At 40.1% G+C, this 25,281-nt stretch overlaps 1 protein-coding gene across 7 annotated transcripts; it reads left to right on the forward strand.

Moving 5' to 3' along the window:
- Window positions 1–25,251, forward strand: LOC133490917 (leukemia inhibitory factor receptor-like). 7 transcript variants are annotated; one of them, XM_061801624.1, is made up of 18 exons: window positions 1–173; window positions 274–369; window positions 5,905–6,056; window positions 6,147–6,300; window positions 6,383–6,658; window positions 6,764–6,890; window positions 16,122–16,258; window positions 16,372–16,508; window positions 16,591–16,744; window positions 16,894–16,955; window positions 17,074–17,290; window positions 18,025–18,204; window positions 18,272–18,406; window positions 18,523–18,681; window positions 21,404–21,532; window positions 21,637–21,730; window positions 21,825–21,891; window positions 23,416–25,251. In XM_061801624.1, exons 2-18 carry the CDS (start codon window positions 300–302, stop codon window positions 23,836–23,838), a joined length of 2,673 nt encoding a protein of 890 aa, XP_061657608.1. In that variant the 5' UTR covers window positions 1–173; window positions 274–299; the 3' UTR covers window positions 23,839–25,251. The 7 variants fall into 7 exon arrangements, with proteins under 7 accessions (XP_061657608.1, XP_061657611.1, XP_061657605.1 ...); XM_061801627.1 differs by having other exon boundaries at window positions 18,305–18,406; window positions 23,416–25,250; XM_061801621.1 differs by lacking the exons at window positions 1–173; window positions 274–369 and having other exon boundaries at window positions 5,775–6,056.
- The last annotated feature ends 30 nt before the right edge of the window (window positions 25,252–25,281 follow it).

A 25,281-nucleotide genomic window follows, 5' to 3' on the forward strand; every position in this document is an offset into this window, starting at 1 on the left:
TTTCCTGCATTCCATTCCCCATGGATTGCACAATCATGAGAAGGTTAGCCAGCAAATGCGCTCTACTATGTGTTTCACAGGCTCCACTTGATTCTAGTGTATGACTGGGAGAAACGACACATTTGTTTTACCTTCATGAGTCTTTTTTCAATCCTCTGGAACTACTTTCTCAGGTGAGACCTTTGCATTTACCTCAGTAATATGTAATCGTTGATGAGTGACACTGAGTAAATGACCAAACTTCCAAAGTTAACTGAAAAATTCTCCTTAAAGGAATCTGGCCACATTCTCTCATCATCATGATCACATGGCTGTTACTTGCTTCACTGTTCTGCAACAGCTCACAAGATGGAAATTTAAAAGAAGACGGTGAGGAAACCAAGCTCAAACCTGTTATACACTGCACCTATTAACCATTAAATAAAAAGCATTAACATGATTCTATCATGCTCTGTTGCTGAGACTCCAATAGGTTTACAATTAAGATTTTGGCTCTTACAAATGTTTATTTATATAGCTGTTGTTTTTCGCTATGTTTTATTCACATAAATAGAGCTCTCAGTGAATAGCTTTTGCTGTCATACTCTATAATTCGTGCATGACAGCTAATTTATGTGCTTACAGAGCCGAAACGCATCACAGCACACTAAAGAAATCTCCAGAAGACATAACGTTGTATACAGTACACCCTTTCAAATGTATTGGAAGAATGAGGCCAATTCCTTTCATTTATACCTTTGACTGAAAACATTTGCCTTTCACATTGAAAGTTGAAGTGAGAGAGATTTCAACATGTTTTGATAGGTTGCAAAAATTGGAATATGAATGAGAGGTGTTTGTTGTGCATTGTTTCATATTTATTCAAACAATAAATATTGCTGAATGTCACACAGTGAAAGATTAATTCACCCCATGAAAACAATATTTAGATATTATATTAGATATATATATTAAAGAAAAAAAACAAATTGTTAAGATGAGTGATGATGGAAAATCAATCTGACCCACCGCACAAATATTGACTATTGCTGATACAACAGTTTAGAATCTCCTGAAAAAATGTCTTTTGTAACAACCCCCAGAGAGCAAAAGTGAATGTATTAAAAATGTACCTGAACCAACGACGTGATATTTTGTGCAAAGGTTTAACTGAATTGACTTAATTTCTGCCTGATAAACCTGGTGCATGTCCTCTGTGAGAGTTAATCTAAAAAGAAAAATCCAGAAATCACCATGTATGATTTTTTTTAATTATTTATTTGTGTGATACAGCTGCAAATAAGTGTTTGAACACCTGTCTATCAGCTAGAATTCTGACCCTCAAAGACCTGTTGGTCCACCTTTAAAAGTCCACCTCCACTCCATGTATTATCCTGAATCAGATGTAACTGTCTGAGGTCGTTAGCTGCATAAAGACACCTGTCCATCCCATACAATCAGTAAGACTCAAACTTGTAACATGGCCAAGACCAAAGGGCCTTCCAAAGACACCAGAGACAAAATTGTACAACTCCACACGGCTGAAAAGGGCTACAGAGAAATTGCCAAGCAGCTTGGTGAAAAAAGGTCCACTGTTGGAGCACTCATTAGAATATGGAAGAAACTAAAAAAGATGGTTATTCTCAATCGGAGTGGATCCCCATGCAAGATATCACCTCGTGGGGTTTCAGTGATCCTTAGAAAGATGAGGAATACGGCCAGGACTACACGACAGGACTTGGTCAATAACCTGAAAAGAGCTGGGACCACCGTTTCAAAGGTTTCCAGCTGTTGGTAATACACTAAGACGTCATGGTTTGAAATCATGCATGGCACGGAAGGTTCCCCTCCTTAAACCAACACATGTCAAGGCCCGTCTTAAGTTTTCCGTTGACCATTTGGATGATACAGAGGAGTCATATGAGGGAGAAGGTTTTGTGGTCAAATGAGACCAAAATGGAACTTTTTGGTCATAATTCCACTAACCGAGTTTGGAGGAAGACTCATGATGAGTTCCCTCCCGAGAACACCATCCCTACTGTGAAGCATTGGGGTGGTAGCATCATGCTTTGAGGCATGGGACATGGGACAGGACGACTGCACTGTATTAAGGAGAGATGACCACGGCCATGTATTGTAAGATTTTGGGGAACAACCTTGTTCCCTCAGTCAGAGCATTGAAGATGGGTCGTGTCTGGGTCTTTCAACATGACAATGACCCGAAGCACACAGCCAGGAAACCAAGGAGTGGCTCCGTAAGAAGCATATCAAGGTTCTGGTGTGGCCTAGCCAGTCTCCAGACCTAAACCCAATAGAAAATCTTTGGAGGGAGCTGAAATGCTGTGTTTCTCAGCATCAGCCCAGAAACCTGTCTGATCTAGAGAAGATCTGTGTGGAGGAGTGGGCCAAAATCCCTCCTGCAGTGTGAATATCTACAGGAAACATTTGACCTCTGTAATTGCAAAGAAAGGCTACTGTTCCAAATATTAACTATTGGTTTTCTCAGGTGTTCAAATACTTCTTTGCAGCTGTATCACACAAATAAATCATTAAAAAAAAATCATACATTGTGATTTCTAGATTTTTCTTTTTCGATCTCTCACAGTGGACATGCACCTACAATGAAAATTTCAGATCCCTCCTTGATTTATAAGTGGGAGAACTTGCACTATAGCAGGGTGTTCAAATGCTTATTTTCTCCACTGTAATTAAGAATGATCTTACTCTGGTGTCAAATAAATTTAACAGAGCATTTCAATTCCATATGCCAGGTTTTGTGTCAGGAATTCCACAAAGAACAAACTATACACGAGCTTCCATATGTCGGCAGGTGAACAGGGTACTGTATTTGGCAATCAATCCAGTTCACCATAAAAAACTGATTACTCGGAAAATCATTATCTACTGCATGTCAGAATGGCGTTGAGATCATACTGTCATGATATGGAATATTTTGATAACGTCAGTCAAAGCTGGGAGGAACGCAAAGTGATGAATTTGCTTTGATTTCACCATCATCTCTGTCATACTGTGTTGTGTGTTTTTGTTTGCACATCAAGAGCAGAAGTCCTGAATTTGATATAATTCCTAATTTATAAAAAGACTCAGCAACGTGTTTTTCTCTCATGTTGTGGAGCTTGTACGTCGGGTGAAACCTGCAGCTGTGGACAGAATGAGAAGCAACATTGGGAATTTAAAATGGCCATATTTTAAGGGGAGTAGCCGGTAAGCAACATGTTGAGGGGAAAAAAACTGAGAAAAAACCATGAAGTACTTAATTTTTTGAATCGGGAACTTAGTTTTAAAGTTTGCACAATTTGAACCCTGGTCCTCAGAACTGTGAGGCAAACACGCCACATATCCCATTTCCACACTACAGAGTCCACCACATACTTGCGACCAATCTGGTGCTCTGATTGAAAGCTTAATTGCTTTTAGCTGCTAGATCATGTCCACACATGTCATTGAACTCCCCAGACAAAGGGCGAGAGGAGGTTGGAAACGCTTCCGTTATTGAGTCAGGACAGTTTTGCAACCTTTGTATACTGTGTGCCTCAGCACATATGCTGCAAGGTTCACAGTGCCTGAAAAAAGTAGTGGCTTGTCATCCAGAAAATCCGGTGTACAATACGTATGCCCTTACCCATTCGTGGTTCACCGTTCATGGTCCAGCATACACGCAGGTTGTGCTCTTTTTTTTTTTTTTTTTTTTTTTTTTTTTTTTGCATAATGTACCAAGTTTTTATGATCATAAAGTCCACTTTAGAGTCTTAAATTTTCTTCTAAATTGACGGGTCAGCCGAAACATAGTGTGACTTATGTGTACACTAAGTTCTATCCATCCATCCATCCATCCATTTTCTTGGTCGCTTATCGTCACACTGGGAGTGCTGGAGCCTGTCTGAGCTGTCAATGGGCAGGAGGCGGGGTACACCCTGAACTGGTTGCCAGCTAATTGCAGGGCACATTGGGACAAACAGCCACACTCACAATCACACCTAGGGGAAATTTTGAGTGCCCAACTAAATGTTGCATGTTTTTGGGATATGGAAGGAAACCCACGCAGGTATGGGGAGAACATGCAAACTCCACACAGGTGTGTCCGGTATTGAACCTGTGACCTCAGAACTGCAAAGCCAACGCTTTCCAGCTGATCTACCATGCCACCCCACTGTGTTCCAAAATCTGTTAATGTTGTGTGACTAGTCCAATGAAGTACAACTGAACATTGTTAGCATGCACGCCAGCATGTGTTTTAGCATATATGGAAGCTACTGTGTGATGGCGCTCATGAAGCTGAACAATTGCAGTGTTACAAACAAACAGAAGAAGCTTACATTCCCAAACATACACAGTGTAGCCAATCACAACATGTTCACACTCACTGTGTGATAATTTTAGTTTTGATATGACACAGTGAGTGTGAACAACATATTGAGTAATGACTTGCCTACACGTGTCAGTGTCCGGGGAAATCTAAGCTTCTTCCATTTATGTATGCAAAATTGCAATTGTTTCTCAGTGGCTCATGATCCCCACCATGTGGTAGCATACATACATGCATACAAACATTAGTTTCCATGCTACCTATGTCACCATCATGTTTGATTGCAGTTTAATAAAGTAGTCACACAAAATATTTTCAAATTTTGTAACTTGGTGCACACAAACAGCGTGCTGTCCTTTTGGAGTAAAACGAAGACTTTAAAGTATGCCTTATGAGTGTGAAAATGCAGTACATATCATTGGAATCATAGCAAGTGTTTGAGGTGGGCTTTAAAGCATCCCCAGGTGTGCCGTCACTTAACTCACACGTCAGTTAAACTGTCAAGAACTTCCAAAGCCATGACGTTATCATCTGAGCTTCCCCATTTTCTTTAAAGCAAAGCAAATTAATTTGTATAGTGCATATCATACACAATGTAGTGCAATGCACTGTACATCATGAAACATTTTTGAAAACAAATACAAAAAATGAAAGCACAGTGCAAGAAATATAATTTCTTCTTCTTTTCCGTTCAGCTTGTCCAGATGGAAATACTCTAAAAAGCATAAGAATTTTTTTTTTTTAACATGAATTTAAAAGCATTCACAGTTGGGGCTGACCCAACCTCTGTTGGCAACTTATTCCATTTGTGTGCAGCATAATAGATAATTGTTGCTTCACCATAATTATTTTGGACTCTGTGCTTCACTACTTGACCTGTCGATCTCAGAGCTCTACTGGGTTTATATTGCATTAGGATTTCTTTCTTGTATTCAGGACCTAAACCATTTAGTGATTTAGCGGCCAGCAGCAGATCTTCAAAAACTATTTTACAGCTGATTGGAAACCAGTGCGAGGAATTTAGAACTGGAGGCCAGTAATGTGCTCTGACCTGATCTGATCTGGTCATCATTCTGAATGACCTGCAACTACTTGTTTATGCTCTTTTGGGGGAGTGCAGTCAGAAGACCATGACAATAATCAAGGCATACTACTTTTAAGACAAAGTACTTTTATTGTTTGTAAACTTTGACCTCAAAGAAAATTATATAAATTATCTTTCAGAAATTTTCTCTGAAACTGTGGCATTTAACAAATAATTTGGGTGATATCTCACCTGAAATAGAATAGGTTTAGTCTGTTTTAACTCCAGACATTGAAAAAAATGAAATGGGTGTTTTTGTAGTGTATGTAAACTTCTGGATTCAACTGTATATTAAGTATACACCTAAAAATATCTGTGGTTGTATACACACACACACACACACACACACACACACATCTATGTATATACAGGTTGTCCCAAGAAATGTATACATACTTTAATGATATTTATTTGAATTTGTTACCTGTTTACATCGTCTTTGGAGTTTTTATGGAGGAAGAGATCACAGAATCAGGGGACTCTCTTCAGTCATCATCATGTTGCTTTCCATCAGGGGTTTTTCACTGTGGACCAGAGAACATAACAGTTACCACTTCAGGCTACATAATCCTGTTAACGTGGCAAGATGACCCATCATGCAAGTCAGTCCATGATGTGCTGACGTATGAGCTGGAGGTGCTCATAGCAGACAAGTTAGTACATTATGTAAGTTTTGGCTGACCAGCGTTGACCATAATGACATCTACAACATGAAGCCAAACTTAACTTTCAAATGCTTTTTTTCCAATGTTTTAGGAGGAAGTCGCTGTTACATCAACTCAGATAGGATCTACCCATTCTTGGAACTGGTCATCCCATTTAGCAACGGAATGTGCTTCCCACATGCTAAAGCTTAGGTCTCGTTTTGCAAACTGTACAAGCCAGTGGAAACTGGAGCAGACTGTTCCTGGTTATTACTTTGACTTATTTATAACACTCACAGTATCATTGTCACACCTTTGTTTTCATTTTCATCTTGTATTTTACAACAGCAGCACACAATCACTCTGATTTACCAGAGGTGTATCCAAGAGACGAGGTGTTTCAAGTTGGCAGTCGAGCTACCTTTTGCTGTGTTGTACCAATGGGGGAAGTTTTGGATAAACTGTACCTAGTTGGACACAGCAGCCCCAAATGGAATGTTAGTGAGATAAACAGTTATACATATGCCCTGACTGTTGACCTGAACAAAGCATCGATGACCAGTTGCACCGATATAATTTGTAAAACAAATACATCTGACAATGGAGCATGTGCTTACATTGGCTGTAAGTACAGGCCAATATAATTCCCTTGTTTAAGTTAAAGAACAGATGAATGTCTGTTATTAAATAAATTAATTACATATAACAAATCTTTTAATGGTTGACCAGATCCACCTGCTGATCGGGATCTTATCTGTGAAACTCGAGATTTCCAATCTGTTGACTGTATGTGGACAGCGGGACGAAACACACACTTGGCTATTGGAAGTCCAACAACCTATCAACTACTTGAAAGGTACTGAAAAACTTTATCACCTGATTCAAATGAAGAAGAGACGTATGATTTATGATAACACTTGATTGTTGCATAAAAGTAGCAAAACTACACATACTCTGTACTAATGGTGCAGTACATATATTTATGTTAAAAAATAGGTAAAGTAGAAGTACTGATTAAACTCCAATATTGTAAAGTAGATTAATCTGCGTTTTCATTGTATATTTTTATTGCTACATGTCAAATAAGTTACGCTGCAGGAGAGTCTCAGAAAACCAACAAGACCCACCATTCATGACATGCACACTCATAAGGTTGCGCAATTGGGCAATTAGGGGTGTTCAAAAGAATATCAGTGTGGCATTCAATTAGTCAGGTCAGGAGTTTGTGAAAAACAAAAACAAATCAGGTGGCCCCTATTTAAGGATGAAGCCAGTACCTGTCGAACACACTTTTTTCCATGAAAGCCTGAGGGAAATGGATCATTCAACAGCATGCTTTGATTAAACATTTGATTGGAAAGAGGAAACCTTATAAAGAGGTGCAAAAAAAGTATAGGCTCTTCAGCTAAAATGATCTCTAATGCCTCAAAATGGAGAGCAACACCAGAGACATGAAAGACAACATTTAAAATGGACTGCAGAATAACCAGAATAGCAAAGGCTTACCCATATATCAGATCCAGGATGATCAAAGACAGCCTGGAGTTAACTGTAAGTACTGTGAGAGTGGGAAGACATCTGTGCGAAGCTAATCCATTTACACGAATCCCCTGCAAAGTCCCTCTGTTAAAAATAAGGCATGTGCAGAAGAGGCTACAATTTGCCAAAGAACACATCAACTGGCCTAAAGAGAAATAGAGGAACATTTTTTGGACTAATGACAGTCAAATTGTTCTTTTTGGGTCCAGGGACTACAGACAGTTTGTGAGACGACCCCCAAACTCTGAATTCAAGCCACAGTACACAGTGAAAACAGTGAATCATGGTGGTGCAAACATCATGATATAGGCATGTTTCTCCTATACTGTTGGGCCTTTTTATCGCATTTCAGGCAGAATGGATCGGTTTGTATATGTCAAAATTCTTGAAGAGGGCATGTTGTCTTATGCTGAAGAGGACTTGGCCTTGACATGGGTCTTTCAATAAGACAATGACCCCAAACACACCAGTAAACTTGCAAAGTCTTGGTTCAAACCAACAAAGTTAATATCATGGAGTGGCCAGCCCAATCCTCGGCCCTTAATCCCATCAAGAATTTGCGGTATGACATAGAAAATGCTGTTTCTGAAGCAAAATCATGTAATGTAAATGTGCAATGTTGTTAAGGAATCTTGCAGTGGAATAACAACTGAAAGGTGCCACAAGTTGATTGACTCCATGCCACACAAATGTGAAGCAGTTATAAAAAAACGAAAAAATGTGGTCACACAACTAGATATTAGTTTAGTGATTGAAAGGATTGATACATCCTAGAAACAAAAATGTTTGGACAAAATAGTTTTGAGTTCTAAAGTCAAGAGCAGACTATTTTCTTAAACACACCCCTTTCAACAAATTGACCAATTGCACAGCTTTAACAATGTCTATGTCATGAATGCTGGGTCTTGTTGGTTTTCTGAGAATCTACTGCACCTACTGGTAACATCTTTGACACGTAGCAATAAAAAATATCCTGAAAATGTGTAACAATCTGGGTCCAGTCCACATTGGACTGCTATTATTATGCTATTACTGTAAGCATTTTTAAATCTGTAAGCGATATTTGAATGTAGCCTCATTTCGGTCCCCTTCTCGGGCACTTCACGTCTCTCCCCATTCCTGGTGTTCCACTCCAGTTTGTTGTCCAAATGCACAGACAAGTACTTGTTCTGCTGTACTATCTTAATGTCCCCCATGATGCAAATGGACTCAGTGGTGGTCCTGGTCCTCCTAAAGTCTACATCATCTATTTTCATATGTACGGTGTAAAAGTAATAATTCATCAGAAAAATAAATACTTGAGTAGAGTACAGATACTTGAAAATTTGATTTTAACTGTGGTTTCTTCTCACCACTAATGTTGGTGCAATGGACTTTCAACATCTTGGTTCCCCAGAAGTGCTGAAATTGTTATGACATAATAATAATAAAAAAATAATACATGTAAAAGCAGTGCTATTCGTGAGAGTAAAAACAGCAAAATCACCAAAACATTTAGATTCTTCTTTTTAGGCACTGTTCTCTTATCGTGAAAGTTTATTACTTGCACTTATATTCATCTTTTATTACTCACACTTTCTTTTCCTGAGAATGTAAAAAAACATTAAAAATAAAACATAAAAATATACATCAATCATATTCACATCCAATCCCAATGCATGTGCCTGTAAAGGGTAATCGAATGGTGTAAAGTTAACCCATTTCCTCTGAAGCCACCTTCTTTGTAGCATAGAGGTACTGTATTACAATGGAATATGATATATAACATGAAGTAGTCTATTTGTTAGCTGTCAATTTGCAGATGAAATTATAATTGATTCTATTTAGGATATTGTATGTATGACTCGTGTCTTGGAACATCATCCTTAAATGTAATGACATAAAGTTCAGTGAATCCTCCGTTCATGATGGTACGGACACAATACCCTTCGAGATAACGAATGTTGTGCAATGAACTACTACCCTAGAAAGAGTATCACAGATGCATTATTAGTCTTGAGGATGCTAGTTGAAAAGTACAGAGAAGGTCAGAAGGAGCTACATTGTGTTTTTGTAGACCTAGAGAAAGTCTATGACAGAATACCAAGAGAGGAACTGTGGTACTGCATGCGCAAGTCTGGTGTGGCGGAGAAATATGTCAGAATAGTGCAGGACATGTATGACGGCAGCAGAACAAAGGTGAGGTGTGCTCTAGGTGTGAAAGCAGAATTTAAGGTGGAGGTGGGACTGTATCATGCATCGGCTCTGAGCCCCTTCCTCTTTGCTGTGGTAATGGATAGGCTGACAGATGAGGTTAGACTGTAATCCCCTTGGACTTTGATGTTCGCAGATGATATTGTGATATGCAGTGAAAGCAGGTGGAGGAACAATTAGAAAGATGCACTGGAAAGGAGAGGAATGAAGATTAGCCGAATTACAAAAGAATATATGTGCGTGAATGAGAGGGGTGGAGGGGGACGAGTGAGGCTCCGGGGAGAAGAGATAGCGAGGGTGGACGACTTCAAATACTTGGGTCTACAATCCAGAGCAATAGTGAGTGTGGCAAGGAAGTGAAGAAACTGGTCCAAACAGGTTGGAACAGCTGGCGCAAGGTGTCAGGTGTGTTATGTGAAAGTAGAGTCTCCGCTCGGATGAAGGGCAAAGTTGCTAAAACAGTGGTGAGGCCGGCCATGATGTACGGATTAGAGACGGTACCACTGAAGAGAAAACAGGAAGCACAACTAGAGGTAGCAGAAATGAAGATGTTGAGGTTCTCGCTAGAAGTGAGCAGGTTGAATAGGATTATTACCGACTGCCGGAGAAAAAATCATCGTGTGTTTTTAAACACTTGGCCATTAAAGCTGATTTTGATTCTGATTAGAAATGAACTCAGAGGGACAGCTAAAGTTGGATGTTTTGAAGACAAGATTCGAGATAGCAGACTTCGATGGTTTGGACATGTACAGAGGCGAGAGAGTGAGTATATTGGTAGAAGGGTGCTGAGGATGAAGCTGCCAAGCAAAATAGCGAGAAGAAAGACCAAAGAGAAAGTTGATGGATGTTGTGAGGGAAGACATGAGAGGAGTTGGTGAGAGGAAAATGCAGGAGATAGGCTTAAATGGAAAAAGATGACAGGCTGTGGCAACCCCTAACGGGACAGGCCAAAAGGAAAAGAAGAAGTGCAATGAACAACTAAAGTTAGCATAATAGTGTAAAGATGCTTTATCGTGTGTCATAGGAAGGCCTAGTCACTTATCACCAGTACTGCTGTACTGTTTTTCATTTGTTTTGGATTTATTGCCTGGAAGGAATTGTCTTTCACAAGTATGTAGTTTAATTGTTTTTTTTTATGACTGTTAACATAGTTATGATTGACAAACCCCAATTCCATTGAAGTTGGAAATTTGTGTAAAACAAATAAAAGCAAAATACAATGATTTGCAAATCATGTTCAACCTATATTTAATTGAATACACTACAAAAAAGATATTTGATTTTCAAACTGATAAACCTTATTATTTTTTGCAAATAATTTAAAATTTTATGGCTGCAATACGTTCCCAAAAAGCTGCGACAGTGTCCTGTTTACCACTGTGTTCCATAATCTTTTCTTTTCAAAGCATTCAATAAATGTTTTGGAACGGAGGACACTAATTTTCAAAGCTTTGTAGGTGGTATTATTCTTTCCCATCAATCCCAACAGTCCGGGGTCTCTGTTGTCATATTTTACACTTCATAATGTGTCACACATTTTCAATGGGACACAGATCTGGACTTCATACAGTCCCATCAAGTACCCGCACTCATTTACAACAAAGGCATGCTGTTGTAACAGATGAAGAATGTTGTTTGGCATTGTCTTGCTTAAATAAGCAAGAAAGTCCATGAAAAAGACATTGGATGGCACCATATGTTTCTCCAAAACCTCTATGTACGTTTAAGCACTGATGGTGCCTTGACAAATGTAAAAGTTAGCTATGGCATGGGGACTAAACACAGCACCATTGTATCACAGATGCAGTTTTTTAAACTTGCGTCGATAACAGTTTGGATTGTTTTTTTTCCCGTTTGGCCTTGAGGACACAATGTCCACAATTTCAAAAACAATTTGAAATGTGACCTCGTCAGACTGCAGCATGCTTTCCCACTCTGCTTTCCTCAAATAGGCCCAGAGAAGCCGACCATGTTTCTGGGAATTATTGATACACAGTGAAGAAAATAAGTATTTGAACACCCTGCTATATCGCAAATTCTCCCACTTAGAAATCATGGAGGGGTTTGATATTTTCATCGAAGGTGGATGTCCACTGTGAGAGAGATAAACTAAAAAGAAAAATTCAGAAATGTATGATTTTTTTTTTAAAGATTTATTTGTGTGATACAGCTGCAAATAAGTATTTGAAAACTTGAGAAAAACAATGTTAATATTTGGTACAGTATCCTTTGTTTGCAATTACAGAGGTCAAATGTTTCCTGTAGTTGTTCACCAGGTTTGGACACACTGCAGGAGGGATTTTGGCCCACTCCTCCACACAGATCTCCTCTAGATCAGACAGGTTCCTGGACTGTTGCTGAGAAACACGTGTCAAACAAATGTCAGCTCCTTCCAAAGAGTTTCGATTTGGTTTAGGTTTGGAGACTGGCTAGGCCACACCAGAACCTCGATATGCTTCTTACGGAACCACTCCTTGGTTTTCCTGGCTGTGTGCTTCGGGTCATTGTCTTGTTGAAAGACCCAGCCACAACCCATTTTCAATGCTCTGCCTGAGGGAAAGAGGTTGTTCCCCAAAATCTCACAATACATGGCCGCGGTCATCCTCTCCTAAAACAGTGCAGTCGTCAAGTCCCTTGTGCAGAAAAACACCCCCAAAACATGATGCTACCACCCCCATGCCTCACAGTAGGGATAGTGTTCTTGGGATGGAACTAATCATTTGTCTTCCTCCAAACACGGTGAGTGGAATTATGACAAAAAAGTTCCATTTTGGTCTCATCTGACCACAAAATTTTCTCCCATGACTCCTCTGTATCATCCAAATGGTCATTGGCAAACTTAAGACAGGCCTTGACATGTGCTGATTTAAGCAGAGGCACCTTCAGTGCCATGCATGACTTCAATGATATCTTAGTGTATGACCAAGTCACCTTGGAAACGGTGGTCCCAGCTCTTTTAAGGTCATTGACCAATTCCTGTCGTATAGTCCCAGGCTGATTCCTCACCTTTCTAAGGATCATTGAGACCCCACGAGGTGATCTCTTGCATGGGCTCCACTCCGATTGCGATTGTGATTGATTGTCATGTTTAGCTTCTTCCATTTTCTAATGATTGCGCCAACAGTGGACCTTTTTTCACCAAGCTGCTTGGCAATTTGTCCGTGGCCCTTTCAAGCCATGTGGAGTTGTACAATTTTTTCTCTGGTGTCTTTGTACAGCTCTTTGGTCTTGGCCATATTACAAGTGTCTTTATGCAGCTAATGACCTCACACAGGTGCATCTGATTCAGGATAATATATGGAGTGTAGCCGGACTTTTAAAGGTGGACTAACAGGTCTTTGAGGGTCAGAATTCTAGCTGATAGACAGGTGTTCAAATACTTATTTGCAGCTGTATCACGCAAATAAATCTTTAAAAAAAAAAATCATACATTGTGACATGGATTTTTCTTTTTAGATTATTTCTTTCACAGTGAACATACACCTATGATGAAAGTTTCAGACCCCTCCATGATTTGCATGTGGGAGAACTTGCAATATAGCAGGGTGTTCAAATACTTTTTTTCTTGACAAGATGGCTTTCTCTTTGTGTGTTGGGCTTTTAATTTCCAATTGTTGATGTAGCGATGAACTGTGTTAATTTACAATGTTCCTTAGCCCATGTGGCAATATCCTTTATACCCGTTTTTATTCCAGTACTATCTGAGGGATTGAAGGTTACGGGCATTCATTGTTGATTTTTGGACTTTCCACTTAGATACAGAGATTTCTCTTCAGATTCTCAAAATCTCTTAATGGTCTTATGGATTGTAGATAATAAAATCCTTAAATTCCTTGCAATTGTACATTGACAAATGTTCTAGTGTATTTTCCCCTTGAGTCCACGACAGCGAAAGCACTCTCAGAGATTGACGTTTGGGCTAATTGTTTTATTAAAGGAAGACTAACCCAATGGTGGGAGTATTAATAACACGGAGCATAGACTTCCTGTTAAACTCGCTTTCTTGGCTCTTAGCACACTCCACGGGGAAGTCTTCTACTGCAAACACATCCACTCATTCGAAAAAATGCTGTTACAAACACACTCCCCATTTTTACTCCGAAGCCTTCAACCACCCCACTACCACAGACGGCTAACAAGGGCCAAATCCCAAAGCCACAATTCTGCCCAGCTGAAGCACTACATGGCCACCAGTACATCCATCCATCCATCCATCCATCCATTTTCTTCACCGCTTTTCCTCACAAGTGTCGCGGGGAGTGCTGGAGCCTATCCCAGCTGTCAACAGACAGGACGCAGGGTAAACCCTGAACTAGATGCCAGCCAATAGCGGGGCGCATAGAGACAAACAGCTGCACTCACAATCACACCTAGGGGCAAATCAGAGTGTCCAATTAATGTTGAATGTTTTTGGGATATGGGGAGAAACCGGAATGCCCAGAGAAAACCCACGCAGGCACTGAGAGAACATGCAAACTCCACACAGGTGGGGCCAGGATTGACCTCAGAACTGTAAGGTCAACACTTTCCAGCTGAGCCACCGTGCTGCCCCACCAGTAAATATTATGAGAAAATGCTCACCTTTAAGCCAGCAGGTAACTAGAGCAACCTGCAGTATCCCCATGCTCTGCGAATCCTGTTTGTGATACCACCTGAAGTGTATTTTCCTCTTGAGTCCGGGCAGCAAACGATGTAAGCAGTCTCAGAGACTGAAGTTTAGGCTAATTGTCTTATTAAGAGGTGTCACAGCTGCATGTGACAAGTTCGGTCCTATGTTGTGTTGGAACGCCCGTCAAAAAAGAACCCCCCTCTACCTTTGTTCTCTCCTTAAAAAAATCCTTTTTCTCCCCGTGGGTGTGGATGGGAGGTCCCCCTGTCATCTTTCCCCTTGGGACCCTCTGGTCTCCTCCTCACCTATGTCACCCCCCCACTTTCTGTGCATTGAATTCTTGGGTGCAATAAACCTATAAATGCAGATTTGTAACCAGGAACCCTGGTGATAACCCCAGATGGTCACCCGTGAAGTGACTAACTATAAAAGTCCCAAATGGCCATAGAATTCCTTTCAAGAAGACCTTAGAGTTTCTTTAAAATAGAATTACTGGGGGAGTTTGTCTCTTAATTTCTAAACTCAGACCTTAATTCTGCTTCCTCATGTTTCATCTAATGCAATGGTAAAATATACTATAGTTCTTAAACTGACAATGTGCTCATACATATGTTCACAAGGTGGTTAACCTTGCCTCATCGTTGCTTGGAATTATCCAAACGAGTAATTTTTAAGCATTTTTCAGTTTTTCCAGTCATTTGTTGCCCCTGTACCAGCTTTCCTGGAATGTGTTGGAGGTATCAAATTTAAACTTTCAGAATATTTGCAAAAATTAAATACCACTCATTAGTTTGAACATTAGATATCTTGTTTTTATAGTGTATTCAATTCAATATATGTTGAAAATGATTTGAAAATCACTGTATCCCATTTTATTACCATTTTACATAATGTCCAAAGTTAACTGGAATTGGGGTTTGTATATGCAAATATTGGTTGCTCTGCCACAAAAGGAACTCTAAACATTTTTCTTTTAATTTAGGTGCTCGACCCATATTCAAAGGATGATAGTTTCAGATTACGTTAATTTTTTCACCATCAACTTAAAACTATGAAAAAACTATTCTACCAATTTCTACTAGATTTTGCTGAAATGTAAACATGGCTCAAGGATACAAACCTATTATATTTGGTACAGATCCAGACAGAGATGCAGAATGTATTTCCACTTCCCATAAACCTGGTAAGTGTCTCATCAAATTTCACAGATGGTGCAGTGGTTTAAAAAAAAAAAAAAAAAAAAAAAAGAACCTTGTGTTTTCTAACCAAACATCTACTGTGCTGCCACCTATAGTACTGGAGTGGAACACCATGACCCCATCAAATATTTATGATTTTTCATCCTTGCAAATGTGTTGATTAAGGAAATGAACAAAATGGAAAACGATTCAATATACGGTGGCACGGTGGATCAGCTGGTAAAGCGTTTGCCTCACACTTCTGAGGTCCCGGGTTCAATCCCAGACCCGCCTGTGTGGAGTTTGCATGTTCTCCGGGCGCTCCGGCTTCCCCCCACATACCAAAAACATGCAAAAATTAATTAGACACTTTAAATTGGTCCCGAGGTGTGATTGTGAGTGTGGCTGTTTGTCTTTATGTGCCCTGCGAATGGCTGGCAACCAGTTCAGGTTCAGGCCTCCTGCCCGTTGACAGCTGGGATAGGCTCCAGCACTCCAGTGACCCTTGTGAGGATAAGTGCCAAAGAAAATGGATGAATTTATCAGTTATTTGTTCTTTGTGTTCCAGTCAGTGTGCAGGGGGGTCCAATGACAGATGCTCTCACAAAATGCAAGTGGTTTCTGGAGAGTGGAATGGAACTTTAATAGCAAAAAACCAACTTGGAACAGTTGTGCTCACAGATAGGGTAGACCTAACTAAAAGAGGTACATCCATTAAAACTCTTTTCTCTAGTAAAAACACACAATTAACCTGAAATAGATGTATGACACGGTATGTTATCTTTGAATTAATTCAGTTATTTTTTGTGTCATTTCAGTTCGCATGTTTGCTCCACAAAACGTTACATTCAATTCTAGTAATGTCAGATTGCAGTGGGAGTGGACAACACAAATGTATAAGGATCTCGACATAACATGCCAACTAAATATCATTGATGGAGAAAGACATGCAGAAGTAGGTTAACAAAACATGTATCAGAAAGATTGTGGATCAAAATGCTCAAATAAAGCATTGTACATCCATATTTTGACCCTAGAGACAATGCGTTGGAGTTGGCCTTAATTTTGCAGTCTTGAATGAATTAATACCAAACTGGACATACACAGTGATCATCAGATGTGGAACAACTCAGCATTTCTGGAAGTGGAGCGAGTGGAGCTCAAGTGTTGAGTTTCACACAATGGGTGATGGTTGGTATTTTTTCAAAATGAGCAATAGACAAGACTAACTTCTCGCTCTCTGTTTAATGTTTGGTATTTTTTCTAAATGGGCAGTAGACAAAACTAACTTCTTGCTCTCTGTTTAATGTTTGAACACAAATTGTTTCAATATCTCACAGTTCCAGATCCTCTTGATGTATGGACACAGGTAAAAGACAGCCAAACCATAATCACTTGGAAAGTGAGTGCGTACTTTACTAAGCTTTAAATTTTATTGTTTTTAATTCAATGATTTGAACAGTATGAATTACATCCAAGGCAAATAATTTCATAATAAAGAAACCAAATATTTTTTGTAGGTACCACTTCCCACACAGAGCCATGGAGACATTATAGATTATGAAATTACTTGGACACCAACCTCTAAACAGCAAAAACAAGCCAGAGTGATCCACCCAAAGCACAGTTTTGCCCTTAGTCTGGACTCCAGGCAAGACTATGTAGTCAGTGTTGGAGCCAGGAATAAATATGGAAGCTCTTCTCCTTCCACTATCACCATCCCTATTCTCAATACAGGTATGATGAGGACCACCATTGTGTGCAATATAGTGGTGTTTAGTGGAAATCATTTAGCATTTGTTAAATATGAAGTCCATTCCTCTGATCATAAATCTATTTGTATTACAAGATGTTTTTCTTCCTCAAAAACATTACTTACACTGTCATAAACAATTTTGCAAATTCTCATTGAATTCAGTTAATTACTTTGAACAAAATTATTCACATTCATTCCTGTGAATTCACATTTGAATTTTAAAATTAAAGGATTTTTACAATCACCTTTGCAATATGTTGTCCTAGAAATAATCTTAAAAATATCTGTAAAATACAAAATTTTAAAAAATATATGCACACTTCCTTACATCAATATATATTGCAAGTCTTTATCTCTAGAATTTACTGACTGAATGAATTTTAATTCTGAGAGGCATGGATGGTTGCCATAGGGTCCACGTTGTATTACTCGAGCAATATCTGTAAAACACATGACTAAATATGCAATCACTGAGGCAGTTATGCCATCATCCAGCACTGTTAGCTGGTAACCAAAATGTTGGGAAACAGGTCTTTTTGCTCTCTCGCAAAATAAACCCTCACCAATAAACATACTGTATTTCATACAGAACAAAAGCAATACTTTTCAAAGCGATCAACTAGATTGTTCAAAAGATTGTAAATATTGCAGTTGATCTGTGAAATAATTTTAACAACCATGATCTTCCAATCTTTGAATGAATATTTTCCAACAGGAAGTGGTGGAGTTAAGTTGTCCAGGACACAAGGCAGTAACAGTGGTTTCAACCTATCTTGGTCCGCCAGTCAGACTGCTACTGGTGGCTATATCATAGACTGGTGCCCAACAATAGGGCCATGCACAGTAGACTGGCTGAAAGTCCCTCCTAATGAAACTAATATCAATATATTCTCAAGTAAGTTACATTTTTTGCACATAAAACATACACAGTTGCATCTACTCTAAGATGTTACTGTCTAAAGGCACTTTTCTTCTGTTGTGGATGCCTGCTCCAGAAGACTTCAAAGATGGAGTTAGATACTTGCTGTCATTACATGCCTGCACTCACAGGGCTCCAGTACTACTTGAGAGGATGGAAGGATATTTCAAAGAGAAACGTGAGATACATATTTTGGTGTGACCTGTCTGTGGCTTGCACATCACTGAATAAATGTCATGAATTAGGTGGCATAAAACATTGCTTTGTTTTCCATGTTTTCTCGTTTTTTGCCAGTCATACAAGACCATCTTTTTACACTGAAATGGAAACAGAAGAATATGGATGTTGAGGTATCCTGGGATCCTGTAGCCCTAGAAGAGCAGTCTGCCTTTATTCAAGGCTACATTTTATACTATTGGGACAACATTAGCAGGGTCATGAATGTCAGTACAGGTAGTGTTAAACTCACTTCTTTTCAGCTCATAAACAGACACCACTAAAAGAACAAATTAGACACATTCATCCACACATGCACGCACACTTTATCTTCTGTTAGAGAGACCAGCTTAACTGTAATTCGCTAATGGATATTGTATGATATTGTTTGCAGTATCAATAACAGATTCTTTATTTTCTGATACAAACAATAAAATAAAAGTAAAAAGACTGACAGTCAGCAGGATTGTGCCAAAAAGAAAATTGCAAAGCAGGTGGTGCGATAGGTCAAACTTCTATTCTCTCTTAAGATTTGTTTTTGACCATTCTACCAACCAACCCCAATTCCAATGAAGTCGGGACATTTTGTTAAAAAAAACAACAACCCAGAATTCAATTATTTCATGTTCAACATATTTATATTGAATACACTAAAAAGACATAGATATCAGTTTGACCATTAAGTGATATCTTGTTTTTTAGCAAATAATCATTAACTTGTCATTTTATGGCTGCAACACATTCCAAAAAAGCTGTGACATTGTCATCCCGAGGTCTCTTTACAGTGGGCCATACTCAAAACACCTCACCAGGGCGGCGCCTGGGAGACATCCAAGACCCCAAGATATTTGAACTCCTTCATTTGGGGAAGGATCTCATCCCAGACATTGACAGGGCATGCCACTCTTTCCTTACTGAGGACCGTGATTTCAAATTTGGAGGTGCTGATTTTCATCCCAGCAAAACGCTCCAGTGAGAGTTAGAGATCACAACTTGATGACTAAATCATCTGCAAAATGCAGAGATGCAATACTGAGGCCACGAAACCAGACCTCTTCTTATATCTTGGAGAATCTGGTCATAAAGGTTATGAACAGAATCAATGACAAAGAGCAGCCTTGGCGAAGTCCAACTTCACCGGAAACGAGTCCAATTTACTACCGGCAATGCGCACAACACTGACACCGGTCATACAGGTGTCGAGAAGCCCGTATCAGGGGGTTCGGTACCCCATAATCCCAAAGGACACCCCACAGGACTCACCAAGGGACATGGTCAAACACCTTCTCCAAGTCCACAAATCACTGGACTGGTTGAGTGAGCTCCCATGCACCCTTGAGGCCCATTGCGTAGGTGTATAGCTGATCCACTGTTCCAAGGCCAAGATGAAAACCATATTGTTCCTTCTGAATCTGAGGTTCCACTTCCTGATGGACCCTTCACTCCAGCATTCCTGAATAGACCTTACCAGGGAGGCTGAGGCATGTGATCCCCTGTAGTTGGAACACACCGTCCAGCCCCACTTCTTAAAAAGGGAGACCACCACCTCAGTCTGCCAGTCTAGAGTCACTGTCGCTGATGTTACAGAGTCGAGTCAACCAGGAAAGCCCCCCAACTTCCAGAGACTTTAAGAACTATGGACCAACTTCATCCACCGCCACGGCCTTGCCACAGAGTTGCTTTTTCAGCACCCCAGTGACCTCAATCCTAGGGATAGGAGAGCCCGCCTTAGAGAACCCAGACTCTGCTTCCTCATGGGAAGGCGTGTCGGTGGAACTGAGGAGGTCTTCAAAGTATTCTCCCCGCCAACTCATGTCATCAACCTCATAAGGGTTTATCGTGTCATACATTGTCTGGTTCCTCACCTTGGATCTTTTTGGCATGGGTCAACTACCAGGGGCCTGAAGCCCCAGACAACGTAACTCTTAGGATCATTGGGGCACCCCTCCACCACGATAAGGTGACAACTCAAGGACAGGATAGGTTTAACATGATTTCCAAATCATTGTATTCTATTTTCATTCATGTTAAACATATATCCCAACTTCATTGGAATTGGGGTTGTAATACAGGAAGTCCTCCATGTACGAACGAGATCAGTTCCTACGCTAGCGACATAACATAAATTTCTGCGTAAATCGTATTTTACCGTTAGTCAAAATTTTTGTCCAAAAACTTCGTCTAAAAAAATTGAAATACATTACAAATAAAATATGATGGTGTACTTACCATGACTGTAAGAGGTGGATGGTGAAAGCAGGAGTGGGAGGCTGTGCTTATCTATTGCTAAGTAAGCAAGTGCAGGTAGACCTTGCTCGTGGTAAATTTCCTCCTCCTCAGCGTCCTTTCTTTCTGCTCTTTCAAAGTTTGGAAAATACGCTATGCTATTTAGTGAATGAAAATTTGGCTGATATTAAGCCTACTTTGATTCTGATCCTGGATCCATAAGGTAAGTTGTTTCATTTTCGTTTTTCTTCACGAAAAAAAAGTTGCTTTGTGATCACTGTATCCCTTATAGGGGCAAAACCTCTCCCGTGTGCTAAAATATGGGCTTCGTCCTTAATAATAGTCACCACGGTCGACTAACTGAAGCCAAGTCTTTACTGATGTTTGTCGGTGTCACTGCTTTCTCCAATTGTTGCATGATGTTAAGTTTCGTTTCCATGTTAATTGCTTTTCTTTTGGGTGGACAAGCATTGCTAAAAAAACAGCTTTCTTCTTTGAGGCCATAATGTGTAATAAGGTGAACAATAAAGGCAAAGATTCTCCCAGTGCACAAACACAGATAAGCAATATGCATTAGCTATGCAGAAACACTATGGTGCTGGGAACAAAACTGCGGACGAGTCATCAAGTTCAAATGTCATAGATTGAGTACGTTGTAACTCAAGGACTTCATGTATTTAGAATATCAGCCTTATTGGATTTGTGTACAATGTCAAACCCTCTCTTGTTTCAGACAATTCTCACGCCACCAGCTTGATAGCAAAAAATCTTCAAATCGGCTCATACACATTCACAGTAAAGGCAAATACAGCTGTTGGACAATGTGGTGCAACATCCATCACTGCCACCCTGAATTCACTGAGTATGCTTCTTCTTCTTACTAACTCAAAACTAAGTTAGAAATACAATATTGTACAATTATTTCTGAAAACAAATCATGCATCAGAACTTTGTGTCTTTCTCCAGCTGATAACTTCATCAAGGCTATCGGCATCACTCTCGCTACTATTTTTGTTCTACTATGCTTGATTGTTATCCTTTGCTACAGAAACTGGGAATGGTAGGGAACACAACACATCATCTGTCAATTACTTGCCTTGCTTTTCTTTTTAATAAAAAATATTATTCATATTTTGAAATATTACCTTTTATAGTATCAAACTGAAGGTCTATCCCCCAATCCCAATGCCAGTACTAAAGGACAAATGGAGTACATCACTGGTAAGCTTTGTTTTAGATGTCTTTTGTTTTTATATACTACACATGAATGTGAGGTAACTCATGTAACTGAACTTTAAATAATTTAATTTGTCTATGGGGAACAAAACAAGGTTGGATTCACAATAAGCCAATTATTTTGCATAAACACTTTCCTGGGCAAAGAAACCATATTTGTCACTTAAGTGACACAATGATTGAAATACTGAGAAATATTTGAACCAGAGAAAAATTACTGTTGTACATATAAGACCTCCTTCCTGAGCTGTCACCTTAAAGTGGTGGAAGGGGTGGGTTGTGTGTTCCAGTGATCTTCAGAGCTAAGTGGTCTGCCTGAACATGGTTATCTGGGGCAAACAGGTCCTAGGCGAGGGACCAGACAAAGCACGGCTCAGAAACCCCCATAAGAGATAGAATTACTGTGATTCAATTTCCAGTCACCTGGATGCAGGACACAATGACCCTGCCTCTGGAACCAAGCCCGGTGGTTGGGTTTGATGGTGAGCACATAGTGGCCTGCACTGCACCCACGGGGCTCGGCCAGGCACAGCCCAAAAGAGGTAAGGTGGGTCACCTTTCCCATGAGCTCACCAGGGAGGGCCAGGGAGACTCTGTGGTGGCTGATGGCAGGGTCTGTTTCCCAGCTACAGAAGCTGACACTAGAAATGTGGAATCCTACCGATAAGTCAAGTCGATCAAGTCGGGCTCGCCTCAACAGACAGTTTGGGTCTGGTGTCAGTCCTCTTGAGTGGGGTTGGACTTTTCTTCTCCGGAGTTTCGCCCAGTGATAGGCGCCGAGCAGGTATGGGCTCGGCAGCTGTTTACCCTCTAGCTACACATGGGGGATGGATCCTGACTATTGCTTGTGCCCATGGATGGAACAGCAGCTCAGCATGTTTGAAATGGAGAGGTAAATTGAGAGCACTCCTGATGGGGAGTCCATCCTTCTGTTGGAGCTTTGTGGTCATGTCATTGGTCTTGGACATTTGGGTGAAGAGAGGGGTGGCACTGTTAACCACCGCCTGAGAAGATGCCAGTCTGACTTGGCAGACACTAATGTTTTCGAACTATTTCACATCCCACATGCCGGGGGAAATGAGGGAGATGGAATTCTGGTGGGCCATATTCCAAAAAAAAACTTGCTGTCTGCTCAAGCAGGGGTGCCCCGGTGACCTGCGTCTGGGCAAGGAAAACCGAGATCCAATTTTTGCACTCGTCATAGGGGTTTTGGAGTTGTACCTTGTCTGCTCCCTCACCTAGGACCTTTTTGCCATGGGTGACTCTACCAGGCGCATGAAGCCCCAGACAACTTAGCTCCTAGGATCATCGAGATACACAAATCCCTCCATCACAACAAGGAGACGGCTCAAGGAGGGGATTACATATATCAGCATATCTAAATTCTGTGATTTGAACAATGCACTATAAGTTCAGAACAATAACAGAAATGGGAAAATGTCTCAGGTAATCGAAAAGTGTTTCAGACTGCCCCATAATGAAGTTGGTGTTATTTTGTCTGTTTTCCAGACTAAACAAAGTTTCCATTCTGTTTTTGTGGAAATGAGTCACCACACTGAGGAAGAATTCATGGCTATTCCAGAACTGCACTCAAAATCAGAAGCACCAGTGCCAGATTTTGTTGACCAGGGAAATGTTTCTTCACAAACTACAAATGGCTATCACAAGATGCCAGTTGAAAAACTCCCCACAAGTAGCACTGCCATTCCATGTCAAACACCATTACTACCACCGCCATCACCACCATTATCATCATCTCTTGTGAAAGATGGACATCTCAACCATTCATTCACCCTGAACTCAACAGACACTTCAGTGGAAGGTTCCAATGGATACCAGCCTCAGAAGCAAAGGGAACAGCCAGAAGTTCCAGAGAATTCTTTGCCTTGTGTCTTAACTTATATTTTGCTACCACAGGTACCTTCTGAATAACTGCTATGTGTTTATTTTACTGCTCAGAAAAAAGACATAAGTAAAGAGGAATCTTAAATATTGAATAGCACTTTTGTAGTTTACAAACAACCTACAGCACTTTACAGTACAGTACAGTGGAATGTTCAAATGAAATGTGTTATGTTACTTTGCACACAATTGTTACATTAAAAGTAATTGTTTACTGTTTTCAGGTTTCTAACTGGTGTCGATCTTTAAAGCTCAACTGATATGCATATATATATTTTAAAATAGATATTGTTCTGAAAACTACATACAGTATAATATTCTTCTTTTTGACTTGTCCCGTTATTCTAAATTCACACGTCGCCACACTGTATCATCTTAGATGACTGCATATGCGGATCACTTCTAACTGACAACAGACTCCCTGACAGACATATGAGGATGAGGAACCCGATCAAATATTCAAAATGACTTGTGCATGTACCGTACTAAGGAGGACCCATGCAGGGCGAAGTAACTATTTCAGGGGTGTCCAGACACCAGCGGCCGATGGGGGGGGGGGCTCCTTTCTCCTCCCCACCAGCGGTGTGACAGTACGGGGCAGCCAGCCAGCCTCCTAGCCCGTCCCACCTCTGTGTCGGGTGAAATGGTGGGTAACTGCGGCGACCGGTGATATGACGTGGATCTTTTATTACGTTCTGAGAGAAGGATTACGTCATTTGAAGTGGACGGAGCTTTTTATTCATCCTGCTGCTATCGGAAAAGTACACGGACACTACTGATACAACACGGATCTTTTGTTCCGTTCTGAGAGAAGGATTATGTCGTCGGACGCAGCAGGAGCTTTTTATTATTGCTACTTTCGGGGAAGTTGTTCGAGTTTGGTGACTATACGTATAGTTAGCTAGTTAACTCATGTTACACATTACTAAACTGTCTTTGTACTTCTATATTGTTATTGTTTTGTGTTGTATTGTATTGTGTTGTGTGTGTATTTAAATGGTCTTAAACACAATATAATGTATGTATATTTTGCCAGTTTGACCAAGGGGATTTATTCTAAATTCACACGTAACATATGTTATAAACTGTAGTAATCCCCCACAACTATTTTTTAAATAGCTCTATACACACCTACCTGTCATTTTGAACCCACAAAGCTCTCGTCCTTTGCACCTGTGCAATCCATTTGTCACGATGAACTAGGTGTTTTGGAAAAGTGTGAAGAGTGATTCCATTCTCCCGAGTGTTCAAGCAAAATCCAGCAATACGATGAGCTGGTATTTTGCTAAGACGATGAAAATGGGTAATTTTTTACCTGTACAATAGGTATAAAACAATAAAAACACTCAACCCCTGCAAAAAATGTCTCTTTACAGGTTACACTTACTGGTTCTTCTTCAACACAAATGCCTCGAGAGTATTTTCATGGCTGGAGATGCAAAAATCTATGACATGTAGCAATAAAAAATGTAC

This window comes from Syngnathoides biaculeatus, chromosome 17 (genome assembly GCF_019802595.1).
Source record: "Syngnathoides biaculeatus isolate LvHL_M chromosome 17, ASM1980259v1, whole genome shotgun sequence".
Lineage (NCBI taxonomy): Eukaryota > Metazoa > Chordata > Actinopteri > Syngnathiformes > Syngnathidae > Syngnathoides > Syngnathoides biaculeatus.